Genomic DNA, 19,353 nt, shown 5'->3' with positions numbered 1-19,353 from the left:
AGACACAGATGATCCATTGTGACATCAAACCTGCGCATATACTCATGGATGAAAACATATGTGCCAAGATTGCTGATTTTGGGCTAGCAAAGCTATTCAAGCATGATCAAACCAGAACTTACACAGCCTTTAGAGGAACAAAAGGCTTCGTTACTCCAGAATGGTATCGGAACTTGCCTGTGACGATTAAAGCAGATGTTTACAGCTTTGGAGTTGTGCTGTTGGAGATGATACGCTGCCAAAAAGGACCAGACGAGAGCTATTCAGGGAGTGAAGCTGTTCTTAAAGAATGAGCTTATCATTGTTTTGATGCTGGAAAGCTGCACATATCGGTTGGTAATCATGAGATTGTTGATATGAGAAAATTGGAAAGACTGATAAAGATATCTATCTGGTGCATCCAGGATGAGCCAGCACTTCGTCCATCCATGAAGAAAGTTCTGATGATGCTTGAAGGAACTGTTGATATTCCAGATCCTCCCAGTCCTACAATTTTTTTAAGTGCCATATAATTCTAGTTTGTATTTGGTGTTTTTGGATCACACCGTCTCTTTACATTCAGTCAATTACTTCGTGGTTGCTTCGTCATTGTTTAAGTGTTTATTTTTCCTAACCTAATTGGATTGATATTTGAGATTAACCATTTAACAGTTAATTACTGTTAATTACATTTTATTCTATTGGAATTTGAGAAATAGTTGTACCAGATTGTGTTTTACTTTGGGGACTGGTTGGAGCTGCAACTCTCTTAATGTATATAATTATTGGACATAATTAAGATTGACTAATAGCTGAGTTATACATCTCGGATAAAACGACAAAGTTTCAGAAGCAAGCTCTTATATATTATAGTAGAATAAAGTTTCTCTGTCTTTTTTTTTTTTAATACCAAATTTCTTACAATGGGAAAAAAAATGCTGATAAAGTGCTAGTTTAAAAAAAGGAGTGAAATAAAATCAAGAAGAACCATATTCCATTACACAAAAGCAACAAATAGAACTAACATTTTAGAGAAAATTACATCTAAAATCAGACTTCCCTCAGAAAAAAAAGGGAAAAAAAATAAAACTTCCCTCTATCCCCATAAAAAAAAAAAAAAAAATCAAACTTCTCTGTACCCCCAAAAAGGTGCTTACGACACTATCCCTGTCCCAAACTATCCCTCATTTTTTATTTATGAAAAAATTTCTGCAGTTAATACTAACAGAAAACCCCCATTCTTCTAATAAAAAAAATAAAACCATTTCCTAATTACTTTCCTGGATCCCACTCAAACACCACCATCAAAATCAATGAGAATATACTTCGTCACTTGCATTAGTTGTCCACAAAATTCGGTATTACATTGACTAAGTTTTGGCATTTGATTAATTGTTGCAAATTTTATTACATAAATGTTTCATGCAAATTTGAATGAAGTATTCTCGAATAGATATCGTTTTTTAGTATGTCGATCCAGTCATCAAAATAAAAGTAATAACATAATAGATAGTTTTATATACTTATAGTAATTTAAATATAATTATATGGAGAGAAACCAGAGGATCCCAAATGAGTCCAGTAGTTGGTCAAGAGACTTAATGGATTAATAATTAATAAAGTTCTACCAATTAGTTTGGAATGGAAGTTCAAATTCTTTAACTTTGGGAGTAGAGCTAGACTTGTGTCATCATCGATCCACATCCGGGACTTGTCATGACAATACTTCGATTTACATTAGTAATTGGTATCTTTATTACATTAGCTAAAACTTATTTATTCTGGTTCGTTCCTATTGCAACAAAGTGGACTTTACCAAGGCAGAGAATGGATCAACTATTAAATCTTGGGAGGAATTTTCTTTCACCTATTTCTTTAGGTAATCTATTATTAACAATTTCGTCCCAACTTCTTTCATTGTAAATTACTACAATATTCTACGTTCACGACCTGTCTCAAACAAGAGAAAGAAACAAGCATAGAATCTTTTTATGTGCACATATTCATGATATGTTCCCTATATTAACTGAATTCATAAATTATGGTCAAAGTTTTGTTTTCCCAAAAAACTGTTTGAGCCTTATAGAACCTTAACTAGCCGGATAACTAGTAATTTGAGCTCAATTTAGTAACTTACTCGAATCTTAATTCTTATTCGAATTCGAACTCGACCTTATTAGAAATCAAAATCAACTCGAGCCTTTAACAAATCGAGCTCTATCCGTTGTTATGGATTCAACTCAGCCTCTACTAGCACACCACTAGGTAAAGCAAGAAGCACACATGAAGCATCCAACTGAGACCAAAACTAGAAGTTCACTTTCTAATGTTGCATGCACGATTAAATTTCTGCCATGTGCAATATACATCTTTAATCTCAACCCTAACATAACGAATCATCAAATGCTCTGTTAGAATGGTTTATCCGGTAATTATGAACTTTAATTTTGACATTGGAGTTAAAAAAAATTAAAAATTAGCATTTTTTTTTCTTGGCCAAATTTGTTTTAGCTTACTGGTTGAGAGTGATAGTGAAGAAGCCTTATTCTAGACTTCTATGGTCAGTGGCACCAATTGGATCCATGAAGTTTGGCATTGATTAGCACCCCTTAATGTACATTCAATTGTTTCTTTCACACTCAAACTAATTATATTTAAATGCAGAACGCTTGATCTAATAATATGTTCATAATCTCAGCATCTCAAATATAAAGGCCCTACTGGTGGAATAAGAAAAGTAGGGTCAGAGGCTAAAAATTCAACATCAAATTCAGTATTCCAAGGAGCAAAATCGACTTCCATCCTACATCGGTTGACCGTGGGGTCTTTACTTAAATTCCATGGGAGTACCTTCCTGTCACCAATTGGCTGGATGGATGTTTCTTGTGGTCCCGCTTAGATTGCTCTTCTTGGGCCGGTTTAACTGTTAACTACTGAGTGTTTCTAATCTAATTACTTGTAATCTTTGGAAAAAAGAATGCCTTTAATTGGCGAGGTTGTGCTTGGGGGTGGCTGGATGGGTGTTTCTTGTGGGTCTCGCTTAGATTGTTCTTCTTGAGCCGGTTTAACTGTTAACTCCTAAGTGTTTCTAGTCTAATTACTTGTAATCTTTGGGAAAAAAAAAAAAAGGAGCAAAATCGACTTTCTAACGCTGCTCACAGACTTCTAAATTTCTTCAGAATTGACCCCTCTAACGTAGTACAGCTTTAGAAGTACTATTAACAGCGGGCAAGGGTAGTTCTAGGATATGTTGACAAGTCCTCGTGTTACATTCCTTTTTCTTTTTGTTTTTTAAATTTTATTTTTGGTGAAAAAGGGCTAATAACAATCATTCAAAAAAGTTCACTCACTAGGATTGTACTTTATTTTGTTTTATATTTGATAAAATATCTCTCACGTAACCTTGTGGGTTTTTTCTCCAAAAAATATACCATCTAATATGTTAACAAGATTGAGTTATGATTAAGGTTTTCAAAGTCTTCATTAAGATGGAACTGATTCTTCAGAATGCTAATTGTGGACCACAAAGGTTGTTGGAAATCAGAAGTGGGTGGCTTCGAGATGATATAATTAACGCGGAAAAATTAAATCCAGTTTTGTATAGTTAAAAGAATGGTAGTGAACAGTTCAAACTGAAAATAATGAACAGGAATTAGGATCCGTTGACGAGCGACTTTGTACGAATATTGGTAAGATCCAGTAAAATCTGAGAGACAATTAGTCCATCAAAAGTAGGATATCTGTGGACATTATTGAAGGAAGATCCCGCAGTCTTTACTCTGCATGGTAAGTTCTCTATAGAATTTCAGTACAAATGGCAGTTGAAATTATCAACAGTCAACAGAAACATTTATTGCTGCTGTAGAACTGCCAATACAAATTTTTTCCTCGGAAGACCTGAGTTGTTGCAAAGACTTGAGGAGTCAACCATGCCAAATCTCGACGCAAGTCTTATATTTATACTAAGAAAGCAAGTAGGATGCAACCACTGTATACACAGAAAAGCAAGAAAAAACCGGCTTCTCTTCTATTCCATCTCCCAATTTCCATACATGGCTGCTATTTTGATCTTCGTCCTATCATCAGCATTCTATTCAGGAATAGCAGCTCAACAAAGCCCTCTTAACATTAGCTTAGGTTCTTCTCTAACACCCACAGGCAACTCATCATCATGGATGTCGCCATCTGGAATATTTGCCCTTGGATTCTATCAGCAACGCAATGGCTATGCTGTTGGGATTTTTCTTGCTGGAATTCCTGAAAAGACTGCAGTTTGGACTGCCAACAGGGATAACCCCATTTTTTCGAGCAATGTTTCGCTGATTTTGTCTACAGATGGCAAGCTCATTTTGCAGCTGCCACAAGGCCAAAACATATCTATTGCTGGTCCTTTGGAACCGATTTCATCAGCTTCCATGTTGGATTCTGGAAATTTTGTGTTATACAATTCTGATAAGGAAATCATATGGCAAAGTTTCGAGAATCCGACTAATAGTTTATTGCCCGGTCAGCGATTGGCAGCTGATCACGAGCTCATATCCAGTGCTTCAGAAACTGACGATTCAAGAGGAATTTTTCGTCTGAAGATGCAAACGGATGGACACCTTGTACAGTACCCTGTGGGCACAACAGATGTAGGGGAAAATGCTTACTGGGCATCTGGAACTGGTGGAGACGGTCCAAATATAACTCTAAATCTCCAGGATGATGGGCATCTGTACTTGATCAATTCAAGTGTTAATATAGTGCAGAATCTTTCTGATGGAGGACATCCTAAGAACGAGATGATCTATTTGATGAAGATTGATGTGGATGGTATTTTCCGATTGTATTCTCATTCGATAGATCAGGGGGGCAATTGGTCAATCATATGGGAATCTTCAACTGATAATTGTGTTCCTAAAGGCCTTTGTGGGTTCAATGCCTTCTGTACTAAAATCGATGACTTGGTCGAATGCAAATGTCTTCCTGGATTTCAGTTTGTCAATCAAGGCAATTGGAGCTTGGGCTGTACGAGAGGTTTTCTTCCAGATAGTTGCAGTTCCACGAATTCAAATGTCAATTACACCATTGAGTCCTTGGAACACACTGCATGGGACGATAGCACATTTTTCAGATTGGAAACAAGCACGAGAGAAGATTGTGCAAAGGCTTGTCTTGAAGATTGCAACTGTGAAGCAGCATTTTTCAAAGATGGACATTGCAAGAAGCAAAAACTCCCATTGACATATGGAAGAAGAGCAGATGACTTGAATGTTGCTCTTGTCAAGGTAGGCAATCCTGCAAATAACAATGAAGGTGTGAGTCAAAGTAGTCCTCAGAAAAACAGAAAGGAAGAAGCCCGTGTCTATATCGCGAAAATTGGGATTTCACTTGCTGTTTTTGGAGTCTTGATCTCTGTAGTTGCTGGAGTCTATGTTCACAGAAATCGGGCACGGGCCTGCAAACAGGTGTTGGGAAATGGAAATGTTGAATTTGATAAGAATGTGGCTCCAAGGGCCTTTACCTTTGCTGAGCTAGAGCAAGCAACAAATGAATTCAGAGAAGAGTTGGGCAGAGGAGCATTTGGGACCGTGTACAAAGGGATTTTGCCAAATTCCAACAAGGTCGTGGCCGTGAAGAAACTTGAGAAAGTATTAACAGAAGGAGAAAAGGAGTTTCAGAATGAAATCTCAGTGATTGGGAAAACACATCATCGTAATCTCGTCCAGCTACTTGGATACTGCCTGGATGGAGCTAAGAGGCTTCTAGTTTATGAGTACATGAGCAATGGATCTTTGGAAAAATTCCTGCACAAACCAGAGAACTATCCAACTTGGGACGAAAGAATGAAAATTGCCTGTGACATTGCTAGAGGTATTCTTTACTTACATGAAGAATGTGAGACACAAATCATCCACTGTGACATCAAACCTCAGAATATACTCATGGATGAAAGCAGATGTGCCAAGATTTCTGATTTTGGATTGGCAAAGCTGTTGAAAAATGATCAAACCAGAACTTATACAGGAGTAAGAGGAACAAGAGGCTATGTTGCACCAGAATGGTTCAGGAAATTGCCTGTCACAGTTAAAGCAGATGTTTACAGCTTCGGAATTGTGCTGCTAGAAATCATATGCTGCCGAAAAAGCGTAGACTGTACGAGTCCCGAGAGTGAAGCAATTCTTGAAGAATGGGCTTATCAGTGTTTTGAGGCTGGAGAGCTATATAAATTGGTTGGTGATCAGGAGGTTGATGACGTGAGAGAACTGGAAAGAATGGTCAAGATAGCTCTCTGGTGCGTCCAGGATGAGCCAGCTCTTCGTCCATCCATGAAGAAAGTTCTTCTGATGCTCGAAGGAACTGTTGATATTCCAGATCCTCCCAGCCTTCCATCTTTTTTAATTGCCATAGAATTGTAGTTTGTGTTTCGCTTTTTCTAGTTTCACATCCTATCTATTTCTATCATGTATTTTGTGGAAAATAAACTTCATTGTTGGATTATCATTTTTATGTGTTTCTTTAGCTTTCACTACCGGTGGTTGAGATTATTGATGTCATTAGAAGTGTATAGTGCTTATTACTAGCCTGGTTCTTGTCATGGTCGGTTGAAATTTGTTTTGCTTTTGCTATCATTTTACACTTTATTACAAACTATTCTGTCAAAAACTTGCTGAATTAATCACTGAGGATTCAAGTGGATACCACTGTGAAAGATCCAGAGCAAGTTGTGTTATAGACAACTAAGTCGATGAAGTCCAAATTGATTCGGCCCACTGAACTTGGTGGAGTTTAATTTCTTGATTGCAGAAGGGCAAAATATTTGGAAACTAACTAAAATTTTGCATTGTCCAGGTTAATCTTCTAACTTCTTCTTTTCTTAAATCATATATTCTGAAATTGACAGATGTCGAGCCTGTACAATAATAAATTCCTATTTAATAAAAATATATATTTGTCTGTAACAGTGAGTATGGTCGAATCTACAGGGATTGGGGATAATTTATTTCTTTTAGAGTACAAAGTAAGGGAGATTTTTATAAAATTGGGGATAATTAAATAACTCAAACAAAAATAAATACATAACCAGTTAATAAAATAATTCACGAAAGTAAGTAGGAATTAAATCGATGGCAAACAAACTCTAGCCAAAGATACAACCTCTCAGACATAGTTCATTCATCCGATCATTGATGCAAAGATGGTTTGCTCAATTAATTAACAGGTCAGTTATAATTGTTAATAAGCTCTGAAGACCAATTTTTCATTAGTTTATTGGTAATCAAAGTACGACCATTGATCACCCCTAATTATGAAATAACTCTAAGTACGACCGTAGAATTTAATTTTTCAATTGTATTAAGAATTAGAAAAGCCTAACCCGAATTAATAACACAATAAGAGGGTTATTTAAATTAGATTGCATGTTCCCCTAACGTGTGTAAATGCTAGTTACCACTAATATTAATCGACTAAACAATTACAAATTTAGTTGATTAATTTGACAATAGATTATTAGATCATTTTGAATATCAGACCCTTGACATCCAGTTAACAAAATAATCTCGAAAAATTGAAATAGAGAATGTACAAATATGAATAAATTGAAGGAACAAGTTGAGATTAGTTCGATCTCACAAGTGTTCAGGACTGTGTCGTTGAGTTGATCTTTAACTAGATTAGAAATTTAGCCACCTCTCATAGAGAAATTTCTATACGAATAAGTTGAATTCATTGACATCAATCTTTTCCCCGGAAACGATGTGATATTTGTTAGAATGAAAAAGTAAGGGAACGAAGAAACGACTTGCTTTTGCCTTGTGGCCAACCAGCCTCCCTAATGAAAACCTAACTGACTAGTCTATATACTAGCCAATTTCCTAATCGAATAAAAAAATAAGAAAAAATAAGGCAACCACCGATATTGCCTTCAAGAAAATCGCATGACTTTAAGAAAATCGCTCTTTTTAGCATTTTTGCGTTCCACCTCCTATAATTAGGTCAAAATACTAAATATAAGTAGAATCCTACAATTAAAATAATATTTGTCAAGAATAAAGTAAAAATTAATCATAAATTTAATAACAAATTACACCCTATCAGAAATTTTACAAAATATCATCCAAAGATATGTCAAAATTGTCAATTTCGTATTGAAGAAACTATGCAATACACTATAATACATCTTTACAATAACAATACATATCATTTTGCACAGGAATGTAATTGAATCGAACTGAAATTAAACCGACTAAAAAAATCAGAGGTTCAAAATTAAATAAAAAACTAAAAAATTAAAAATTAAACAAAACTAAAACTAAAAACTAAAATTAACTAATAAATAAACTTGATTGGGCTTGACAAAACAAAAATCTTGAGTATAGCTTTTTAAAGTTAGAGCTTGACTCGATTTGCCACATGAGCTAGACGAAATCAAGCCGAATCATCAAGAGGTATTCTTTACTTACATGAAGAATGTGAGACACAGATCATCCATTGTGACATCCTAAGAGCTTCCCTGTACCCCCAAAAAAGGTGCTTACGACACTACCCCTGTCCCAAACTACCCCTCATTTTTTATTTATGAAAAAATTTCTGCAGTTAATGCTGATAATACTAACAGAAAACCCCCATTCTTCTAATAAAAAAAAATAAAACCATTTCCTAATTACTTCCCTGGATCCCACTCAAACACCAACATCAAAATCAATGTGAATATACTTCGGCACTTGTATTAGTTGTCCACAAAATTCGGTATTACATTGACTAAGTTTTGGCATTTGATTAATTGTTGCAAATTTTATTACATAAATATTTCATGCAAATTTCAATGAAGTATTCTCGAATAGATATCGTTTTTTAGTATGTCGATCTAGTCATCAAAATAAAAGTAATAACATAATAGATAATTTTATGTACTTATAGTAATTTAGATATAATTATATGGAGAGAAACCAGAGGATCCCAAATGAGTCCAGTAGTTGGACAAGAGACTTAATGGATTAATAATTAATCAAGTTCTTGATTCTCTTAATCACTACCAATTAGTTTGGAATGGAAGTTCAAATTCTTTAACTTTGGGAGTAGAGCTAGACTTGTGTCATCATCCATCCACATCCGGGACTTGTCATGACAATACTTCGATTTACATCAGTAATTGGTATCTTTATTACATTAGCTAAAACTTATTTATTCTGGTTCGTTCCTATTGCAACAAAGCGGACTTTACCAAGGCAGAGAATGGATCAACTATTAAATCTTGGGAGGAATTTTCTTTCACCTATTTCTGTAGGTAATCTATTATTAACAATTTTGTCTCAACTTCTTTCATTGTAAAATACTACAATATTCTACATTCACGACCTGTCTCAAACAAGAGAAAGAAACAAGCATAGAATCTTTTTATTTATACATATTCATGATATGTTCCCTATATTAACTGAATTCATAAATTATGGTCAAAGTTTTGTTTTCCCAAAAAGCTGTTTGAGCCTTATAGAACCTTAACTAGCCGGATAACTAGTAATTTGAGCTCAATTTAGTAACTTACTCGAATCTTAATTCTTATTCGAATTCGAACTCGACCTTGTTAGAAATCAAAATCAACTCGAGCCTTTAACAAATCGAGCTCTATCCGTTGTTATGGATTCAACTCAGCCTCTACTAGCACACCACTAGGTAAAGCAAGAAGCACACATGAAGCATCCAACTGAGACCAAAACTAGAAGTTCACTTTCTAATGTTGCATGCACGATTAAATTTCTGCCATGTGCAATATACGTCTTTAATCTCAACCCTAACATAACGAATCATCAAATGCTCTGTTAGAATGGTTTATCCGTTAATTATGAACTTTAATTTTGACATTGGAGTTAAAAAAAAATTAAAAAATTAGCATTTTTTTTCTTGGCCAAATTTGTTTTAGCTTACTGGTTGAGAGTGATAGTGAAGAAGCCTTATTCTAGACTTCTATGCTATGTTTTCAGAACCGGACCGGATAGTGACTCGACCGAGGTCAGGGGTCAGGGGTCAATGGGTTCGACCGGGGGTCGATAGGGGTCGAACCGGATGACGTCATAAATAAAAATTATTTAAAAATTAAAATATTATATATATAACATCTAATAATATATCGATATTAATAAAGGTATATTCATATATATTTGATGTTTCAAATATATTTAACAAGAAAATACAAAGAAATTAGAACAATCAAGTAGCAATTTATATTATTTAATAAATATTAACAAGTTTAGAATTAAAATTATGAATTTAATTGAAAATAACATCAAATTTTAGGACAATATTTATAAAGTATCAAATATTTGAGGTATATCAATAAGTTTTAACAATTTAGGGGATCAAAACATAATATTAAAAAGTTTGAATTTTTTTTAAAAAAATTACTGTTGAACCGAAAAAATCGGTTTTTTCCCGGTCAAACCCGGTTTTTGACCGGCTTTGACCGAGTTTTAAATTTTCGATTTTTTAATATGACTCGGACCGGCTACCTGACCGGTTCCCGGTTCGACCGGCCAGTTCGGTCTGAGTTTTAAAACAGAGCTTCTATGGTCAGTGGCACCAATTCGATCCATGAAGTTTGGCATTGATTAGGACCCCTTAATTTACATTCAATTGTTTCTTTCACACTCAAACTAATTATATTTAAATGCAGAACACCTGATCTAATAATATAGTTCATAATCTCAGTATCTCAAGTATAAAGGCCGTGCTGGTGGAATAAGAAAAGTAGGGTCAGAGGCTAAAACTTCAACATCAAGTTCAGCATTCGAAGGTGCAAAATCGACTCTCTAACGCCTCTCACAGACTTCTAATTCTTCAGAATTGACCCCTCTAACGTATGTAGTACAGCTTTAGAAGTATTAATAACAGCGGGCAAGGGTAGTACTAGGATGGTTGACAGCATCAGAAGTCCTTGTGTTACATTCCTTTTTTTTTTTTAACGAGAAAGGGCTAATAAATCATTCAAAAAAGTTCGCTCACTAGGATTGTACTTTATTTTGTTTTATATTTGATAAAATATCTCTCACGTAACCTTATAGGTTTTTTCTCCAAAAAAATATACCATCTAATATGTTAACAAGATTGAGTTATGGTTAAGGTTTTCAAAGGCTTCAGTAAGATGGAACTGATTCTTCAGAATGCTAATTGTGGACCATAAAGGTTGTTGGAAATCAGAAATGGGTGGCTTCCAGATGATATACTTAATGCGGAAAAATTAAATCCAGTTTTGTATAGTTAAAAGAATGGTAGTGAAAGGTTCAAACTGAAAATAATGCACAGGAATTAGGATCCGTTGAAGAGCAATTTGTAAGAATTTTCGTAAGATCCAGTAAAATCTGAAAGACGATTAGTCCATCAAAACTAGGATTTCTGTGGACATTATTGAAGGAAGATCCCCCAGTCTTTACTCTGCATGGTAAGTTCTCTATAGAATTTCAGTACAAATGGTAGTTGACATTGTCAATTGTCAACAGAAACATTTATTGCTGCTGTAGAACTGCCAATACAAATTTTTTCCCGGAAGACCTGAGTCGTTGCAAAGACTTGAGGAGTCAACCATGCCAAATCTCGACGCAAGTCTTATATTTATACTAAGAAAGCAAGTAGGATACACAGAAAAGCAAGAGAAAACCGGCTTCTCTTCTATTCCATCTCCAATTTCCATACATGGCTGCTTTTTTGTTCTTCGTCCTATCATCAGCATTCTATTCAGGAATAGCAGCTCAACAAAGCCCTCTTAACATTAGCTTAGGTTCTTCTCTAACACCCACAGGCAACTCATCATCATGGTTGTCGCCATCTGGAATATTTGCTTTTGGATTCTATCAGCAACGCAATGGCTATGCTGTGGGCATTTTTCTTGCTGGAATTCCTGAAAAGACTGCAGTTTGGACTGCCAACAGGGATAACCCCATTTTTTCTAGCAATGTTTCGCTGATTTTGTCTACAGATGGCAGGCTCATCTTGCGCCTGCTAGAAGGCCAATACATATCAATTGCTAATCCTTTGGAACCCATTTCTTCAGCTTCCATGTTGGATTCTGGAAATTTTGTGTTATACAATTCTGAAAAGGAAATCATATGGCAAAGTTTCGAGAATCCAACTAATAGTTTATTGCCCGGTCAGCGATTGGCAGCTGATCACGAGCTCATATCCAGTGCTTCAGAAACTGACGATTCAAGAGGAATTTTTCGTCTGAAGATGCAAACGGATGGACACCTTGTACAGTACCCTGTGGGCACAACAGATGTAGCGGAAAATTCTTACTGGGCATCTGGAACTAATGGAGACGGTCCAAATATAACTCTAAATCTCCAGGATGATGGGCATCTGTACTTGATCAATTCAAGTGTTAATATAGTGAAGAATCTTTCTGATGGAGGACATCCTCAGAACAAGATGATCTATTTGATGAAGATTGATGTGGATGGTATTTTCCGATTGTATTCACATTCGTTAGATCAGATGGGCAATTGGTCGATCCTATGGGAATCTTCAGCTGATAAATGTGATCCTAAAGGCCTTTGTGGGTTCAATGGCTTCTGTACAAAACTGGATAACTTGGTTGAATGCAAATGCCTTCCTGGATTTGACTTTGTCAATCAAGGCAATTGGAGCTCGGGCTGTGAGAGAAGTTTGTTTGCAGGTAGCTGTAATTCCACGGATCCAATGGTCAATTACACCATTGAGTACTTGGAATCTACTATATGGGAAGATAACCCCTTTTTCATATTGGAAACAAACACGAGAGAAGATTGTGCAAAGATTTGTCTTGAAGATTGCAACTGTGAAGCGGCATTCTTCAAAGATGGACAATGCAAGAAGCAGAGGCTCCCATTGACATATGGAAAAAGAGCAAGTGACTCCAATATTGCTCTAGTCAAGGTAGGAAAACCTGCAACTAAGGATGAAGGTGTAAGTGAAATTCACAATAATCCTCCCAAAAAAAGAAAGGAAGAAGGTCGTTTGTATATCCTGATTATTGGGATTTCCCTTGCTGTTTCTGGAGTCCTGATCTCTGTAACTGCTGGAGTTTATGTTTGCAGAATTAAGGTATCAGCATATAAGCAGATATCGCAAATTGGAAATGTTGAATTTGTGCAGAATGTAGCTCCAACAGCCTTTAGCTTTGCTGAACTAGATCAAGCAACGAAGGGATTCAGAGAAGAGTTGGGCAGAGGAGCGTCTGGGGCTGTGTATAAAGGGATTTTGCCAAATTCCAAGAAGGTTGTGGCTGTAAAGAAACTCGAGAAAGTATTAGCAGAAGGGGAAAAGGAGTTTCAGAATGAACTCACAGTGATTGGGAAAACACATCATCGTAATCTTGTCCGGCTACTGGGCTACTGCCTTGATGGCACTAAGAGGCTTCTAGTTTACGAGTATATGAGCAATGGATCATTGGAAAATATCCTGTACAAACCAGAGAACCGCCTGAGTTGGGATGAAAGAATTAGAATTGTCCGTGACATTGCAAGAGGTATTCTTTACCTTCATGAAGAGTGTGAGACACAAATCATCCATTGTGACATCAAACCTCAGAACGTACTCATGAATGAAAACAGGTGTGCCAAGATTTCTGATTTTGGGTTGGCAAAGATATTAAAACATGATCAAACCAGAACTTGTACTGCAGTAAGAGGAACAAGAGGTTATGTTGCACCAGAATGGTTCCGGAACTTGCCCGTGTCAGTAAAAGCAGATGTTTACAGCTTTGGAATTATGCTATTAGAGATCATATGCTACCGAAAAAATGCAGACTGGACCTATTCTGGGGATGAAGCTATTCTTGAAGAATGGGCTTATCAGTGTTTCGAGGCTAGGGAGCTATATAAATTGGTTGGTGATCAGGAGGTTCTTGAAGTGAGAGAACTGGAAAGAATGATCAAGATAGCTCTCTGGTGCATCCTGGATGAGCCTGCTCTTCGTCCATCCATGAAGAAAGTCGTTCTGATGCTGGAAGGAACTGTTGATATTCCAGTTCCTCCAAGTCCTACATCTTTTCTAAGTGCCATATAATTGTAGTTTGTGTTTGGTTTTTTAGCGTCACACTATTACCTTAAATCCTTTCATATCGTGGCAAAAGAAAAATTAGTTGTAGGATTCTGGATAAGTGTTTTTTCCCCCCTAAGGCTTTTGGATTGATATCCAAAAGGTTACTATTATTTTACAGTTTATTACCAGTCTGTCAAAATATGAGTTTCTGATTGAAGATTCTATACCACTCTGAGCCAAAACACTACGGCATCTTAGACAACCATGTTTCAATTAGCCGAACAAGATTCAGCACACCAAATTAGCCCATCATGCTGAAAAAGTGGAAGTGCAAAATAAAGAAAACCACAATTTAAAAAATCAATTGGAATTTGAGGTATAGTTTTACAACATCATCGTTTCTTACTCGGGCACTGTCTAGAGCTGCAGCTTGAATGTTGGTAACTGTTGGACATAATTGCGGTTGACTATTTGCACAAAGAGAAGTCGATGAAATCTTGGTTTAGTGATCAAAATCTTGAAGAGTTATTAAATACTACGAGTTTTTTACTAAAGTATTACAAGTTGCGAGTTTAGACTATTCTAACTTCATGATAGTGTTTAGGTTAGTGGTAATTGAAGAGTTGTAAGTTAGGTTATATGAGTCTTATACATATTTAAAAAAAAAAGAAGAAGAAAAAAAAAGAAAAAGGTTTCTTGAAACTTCTCTTTGAGCGTGCTGATAAAGAGATTAAAGGAAATGTTTACGTTAAAATGAAAAATTTTCACAACCATATTGTTATCTCTTTGACGGGTTAAATTTTCAAATTATTTAGATTCCGAATTTGTTAAAAGGCAAAAAAAAAAAAAAAAAAATCTGCCTATAAGGTGCTAGTTTCAAGGCTTGGTGAAAATTTCAATACATTTCAGGTACTAAATTGTTCAAATTTATTACTGCAGTTAATGTTGCTCATAATATAATAATTCGAAAAATGTTCACCTACTAGGATTGTACTCTATTCCAGTTTTATATTTGATAAAATATCTTTCACGTGACCTTATAGGTTTTTCTCCAATAAAAATATACCATCCAATACGTTAACAAGATTGAGTTATTGTGTGGACTAAGGTTTTCAAAGTTGTCATGAAGATGGAACTGAATTTTCAGAATACTAATTGTGGACCATACAGGTTGTCTAGAAATCAGAACTGGGAAGCTTCCGGGTGATATGCTTAATTTGGAAAAATTAAATCCAGTTTTGTATAGTCAAAAGAATGGTAGTGAAAAATTGGAACTGCAAATAGTGTGTAGGAATTAGGATCCGCTGATAAATGGTCTGTAAGAATTTCCGTAAGCTCCATTAAAATATGAAAGATGATGATTAATCCTCAAAACTAAAATTTCTGTGGACATTATTGAAAGTGGATCCCCAAATCTTTATTGCTGCGACTCGCTCTGACCCAACCGATATTGACCAATTCGAACCGTGATGCATGGAATCGTCCAAAATATCCGAGTCCACTCGAAATCCGATATTTTTTTTCAAATTATGCCTTTTTTGATATTTACTATTTTTAGTAATATTTTCAGATTTTTGAAAATTTTTATGTGTTATAATGTGCGTATCACCCGATATCCCACTGATATGCTGTGACGGATGTGAAATAATCGTGACTGTGACCCGCGACGGTGAACCATGGTTATCAAGCGAAGGTCGGGTAATTTTGCAGCAACCATGAAGCAATGACATTATTATTGTTAATGCTTCTAGCAGTACTTCCTCGGCTTCCATGTTGGATTCAGGAAATTTTTGTCATATACAATTCGGATAAGGAGAATAGGAGATTGTTTGGCAGAGCTTTGAGCATCCAACGAAAACTTTGTTACCTGGCCAGAAGTTGTCAAATGGTCAGGAGCTGTTTTCTAGTGCTTCTGAAACTGATGATTCTGTAGGAGCTTTGATCATCCTTACTTGATCAATTCAACTATATCGTTAATCTAACTGACGGAGGATATCCGCAGGATGGAAATATATATCCCCCAAAACTTGATGTGGATGGTATATTTAGACTCTGTTCGTACTCATTAAAACTGGGCATAAGGTTTGTGTTAGGAAATTGGCTTAATTTTTTTTAGGCAGGATTCTTGTTTTGTGTGGAAGTAACTAGTTTCCTAATTAGTTTTAGTTATTTGAAGTAGTAATCAAGAAATTTCCTATTTTGTTTAGGATTAAAAATTATTTTCTATTTTGTATAAGCTTAGGAATCAGAATTATTTCCCGTTGTTATTTGGATTTTGGTCAAATAATGTTCCTTATAAATAGGTGGGTTGACATACTACAAAGAGACACATAAGGGCACACAAGAGACGACATGTAATTTTATACATGGGTGGTGAGAGAGGGTTCTTAGGAGATGAGAGATAGTATACAAGGGTTTAGGGGAAGGGAATGATCAAACAATGATTAACAAAAATTATCAAAACAAATGATGTGCTCTAATCTAAAATTAAAGTCTTAAAACCAAAGTTTAATAGGTGATAACTAAACACTAAATTTTTTTAATAAGAAGAGACAAAATATAAAGCAGAAGATGAAAATTAGCTCATGGACCAAAATCATATAGTCATTAACTAAATTCAATAAATAAACATTAACCCAATAAAAAATAACTCAAGAATTTTAAGATACAGATTTTAGATTAAGAACAATTGGCAAATTAATAATCATAAAAAATAATCTAAATCACAATTTTAAAATAAGTATCTGTGTCCAAATAATGAATGTTTATGAATCAAATTATAAAGGAATTGTAAAGGAAAAAAATTAGACTTGCCTTTGAAAAAATGGAGTTTTGGGAAGAGTGGATATTTGAAATGAGTTGAAGGAATGTGGGAAAAGATGGATGCTTGCTTGTTGGTTAGGTGTTGGCTTTGGACTAACATATCAAGTCGATCGCAAATAAATATAATTCTAAATATGATTAAATTTCTTTTTTGTTTGTCAATTATTTGTTTCTTTACCTTAACTAATATAAGTACATACTAAATACATTAAATTTGTAATAATGAAATTTAGAGTATGTATGTTTGTATGTATGCATGCATGCATGCATGCATGTATAAATGTATGTATGTATATGTATATGCGTATGCGTGTGTGTCTATATACTAGAATGAGCTAAAACTTGTTGAGGGGACAAAATGATAGAGGTCAAATTTAAATATAAAATATCAGAAGTTTAGGAAAATTTTGCGGGTAGGGCGGCTGGCTGCCCCTGCCTACCCTCCCTATGTACATCATTGCAGCAGGGGACAGGGGAATTTGAATTCAAGATTTATGAATTTTTATCCAAAAATAATATTTAACTATATATCTATTGTTTGTGGATCAAACATAAAGCATAAAAAGGGTTCGTTTAGTTGCATACATAGTTTGAAAGGATGTTTCTATGCTGTCTATTATTTAGAGGGAAAAAAAAAACAATTCTCAGTTCTCTTCTTTCATCACTAATTAGATTAAGTGCAAATCGTTCTAGTTTATGAGCAAGCATGTACGGAAGTGCTACATGTAAATGAAGTTGTCGAATTTATGCTCGTGGCCAAGTCAGTATGATTAACAAGTCTACGAAAATTTATGGCAACTATTCAAGTATTAACAGAATTTAAAGCCTTCAAAGAGAAAGTGTGTTGCAAAAAAAAAAAAATTAGAATTATGTGGAACTTAAAAATGATGTAGGACTGGGAGGATCTGGAATATCAACAGTTCCTTCGGGCATCGGAAGTACTTTCTTCATGGATGGACGAAGTGCTGGCTTATCCTGGATGCACCAGAGAGCTATTTGCAACATTCTTTCCAGTTTTCTCGTGTCAACAACATCCTGATCACCAACCAATTTATGCCGCTCTCCGGCTTTGAAACAGTGGCAAGCCCAATCTTCAAGAACAGCTTGATCCCCAGAAAAAGCTCCAGTCTAGACTTTTTCAGCAGCATATGATCTCCAACAGCCCAATTCCAAAGCTGTAAACGTCTGCTTTAACTGTCGCAGGCATTTTCCTGTGCAACATAGCCTTTAGTTCCTCTAAAGTTTGTGTAAGTTCTTGTTTGATCATGCTTTAATAGCTTTGCAAGCCCAAAATTAGAAATCTTGGGACACCTGTTTTCATCCATGAGTATATTCTGAGGTTTGATGTCACAATGGATGATTTTGTGTCTCACATTCTTCATGTAAGTAAAGAATACCTCTTGCAATGTCGCAGGCAATTTTAGTTCTTTCATCCCAACTCGGATGGTTCTCTGGTTTGAGAAGGACGTCAGCCAATGAACCATTGCTCATATACTCATAAACTAGAAGCCTTTTAGCTCCATCAAGGCAGTAGCCGAGCAGCCGGACAGGATTGCGGTGATGTGTTTTCCCAATCACCGTGATTTCATTCTGAAACTCCTTTTCGCTTTCTGCTAATACTTTCTAAAGTTTCTTCATAGCCACAACCTTCTCAGAATCTGGCATAATCCCTTTGCACACAGCCCCAAATGTTCCTCTGCCCAACACTTCTCTGAATTCATTTGTTGCTTGCTCCAAGTCAGCAAAAGTACAGGCCCTTGGAGCCACATTCTCAAGAAATTCAACATTTCTTGATCGTAGTAATATCTGCTTATAAGCCCATACCTGATTTCTACGAACATAAACTCCGGCAATTACAGATATCAGAACTCCTAGAACAGCAAGAGAAATCCGAATTACAGGGACAGAGACACGAACTTCTTCCTTTCTGCATTTTAGAGGATTACTTGACCTTGCCAAGAGCAATATTCGAGTCAATTGCTCCTTAAGGTTCATAGCACATCAGCACTCCATAATTTCTCAAGTCATGATGACTCATCCAAGAAGTTCCTTAAATTTGCAATTATAGAACCTTAAACTCTATTTTAAGATGATATTTGAGAAGCAACTTCATCAGATGACAAATCCAAAAAAAATTCCTTTAAAATTTGCAATTGCAGAACCTTAAACTCTGTTTTAAAAGTTCAAACGTATCACATAGTAGGCTTAGTTTGCAAATTCAGGAACAAACTTCAAGAATTTCTGTGCAACTCAAATATAGATCAATAACAGTAGTTAAACAAAGAAAGTTCATAGCTTTCCTAACTTATGTCACAAATCCAAACAAAATAAAGAATAATACAAAAAGAATCCAGAAAGCGGAGGAGAGCCTTCCAGATTCTGAGAAACAGAACTGCTCTTAAATTCTCAACTAGCTTTTCTGTTGAATTCCTTCACGTTTGCAAAGAGGGCAAACATTCTTCTTCATTAACCACCTTTTGATGCAACCGGCATGGTACTCATGCCCGCATTCTAGAGTTCCAATTGTCTCCCCATTCTCGTACTCGCACTGGCAAA

The 19,353-nt window shown here is 35.6% G+C and overlaps 2 protein-coding genes and 1 pseudogene across 2 annotated transcripts; 2 read left to right on the top strand and 1 right to left on the bottom strand.

Annotated features, from left to right (window-relative positions):
* Positions 1-4,017: 4,017 nt before the first annotated feature.
* Positions 4,018-6,451, top strand: LOC113778460 (G-type lectin S-receptor-like serine/threonine-protein kinase LECRK3). The gene has a single exon (XM_027323876.1). It carries the CDS (start codon positions 4,032-4,034, stop codon positions 6,378-6,380), a length of 2,349 nt encoding a protein of 782 aa, XP_027179677.1. The 5' UTR covers positions 4,018-4,031; the 3' UTR covers positions 6,381-6,451.
* A 5,170-nt stretch (positions 6,452-11,621) lies between these two features.
* Positions 11,622-14,079, top strand: LOC113778535 (G-type lectin S-receptor-like serine/threonine-protein kinase LECRK3). Its single transcript, XM_027323973.1, has one exon. It carries the CDS (start codon positions 11,650-11,652, stop codon positions 13,996-13,998), a length of 2,349 nt encoding a protein of 782 aa, XP_027179774.1. The 5' UTR covers positions 11,622-11,649; the 3' UTR covers positions 13,999-14,079.
* A 3,585-nt stretch (positions 14,080-17,664) lies between these two features.
* LOC113776903 lies at positions 17,665-18,792 on the bottom strand (annotated as a pseudogene).
* Positions 18,793-19,353: the final 561 nt, after the last annotated feature.

This window comes from Coffea eugenioides, chromosome 7 (genome assembly GCF_003713205.1).
Source record: "Coffea eugenioides isolate CCC68of chromosome 7, Ceug_1.0, whole genome shotgun sequence".
In the NCBI taxonomy this organism is placed as follows: domain Eukaryota; kingdom Viridiplantae; phylum Streptophyta; class Magnoliopsida; order Gentianales; family Rubiaceae; genus Coffea; species Coffea eugenioides.
Note: the sequence above shows the minus strand (reverse complement) of the source record. Positions and strands in the feature narration are given on the sequence as shown.

Coding starts and splice junctions, on each gene's coding strand:
- LOC113778460 (XM_027323876.1), top strand. CDS start 4,032: ATGGCTGCTATTTTGATCTTCGTCCTATCATCAGCATTCTATTCAGGA.
- LOC113778535 (XM_027323973.1), top strand. CDS start 11,650: ATGGCTGCTTTTTTGTTCTTCGTCCTATCATCAGCATTCTATTCAGGA.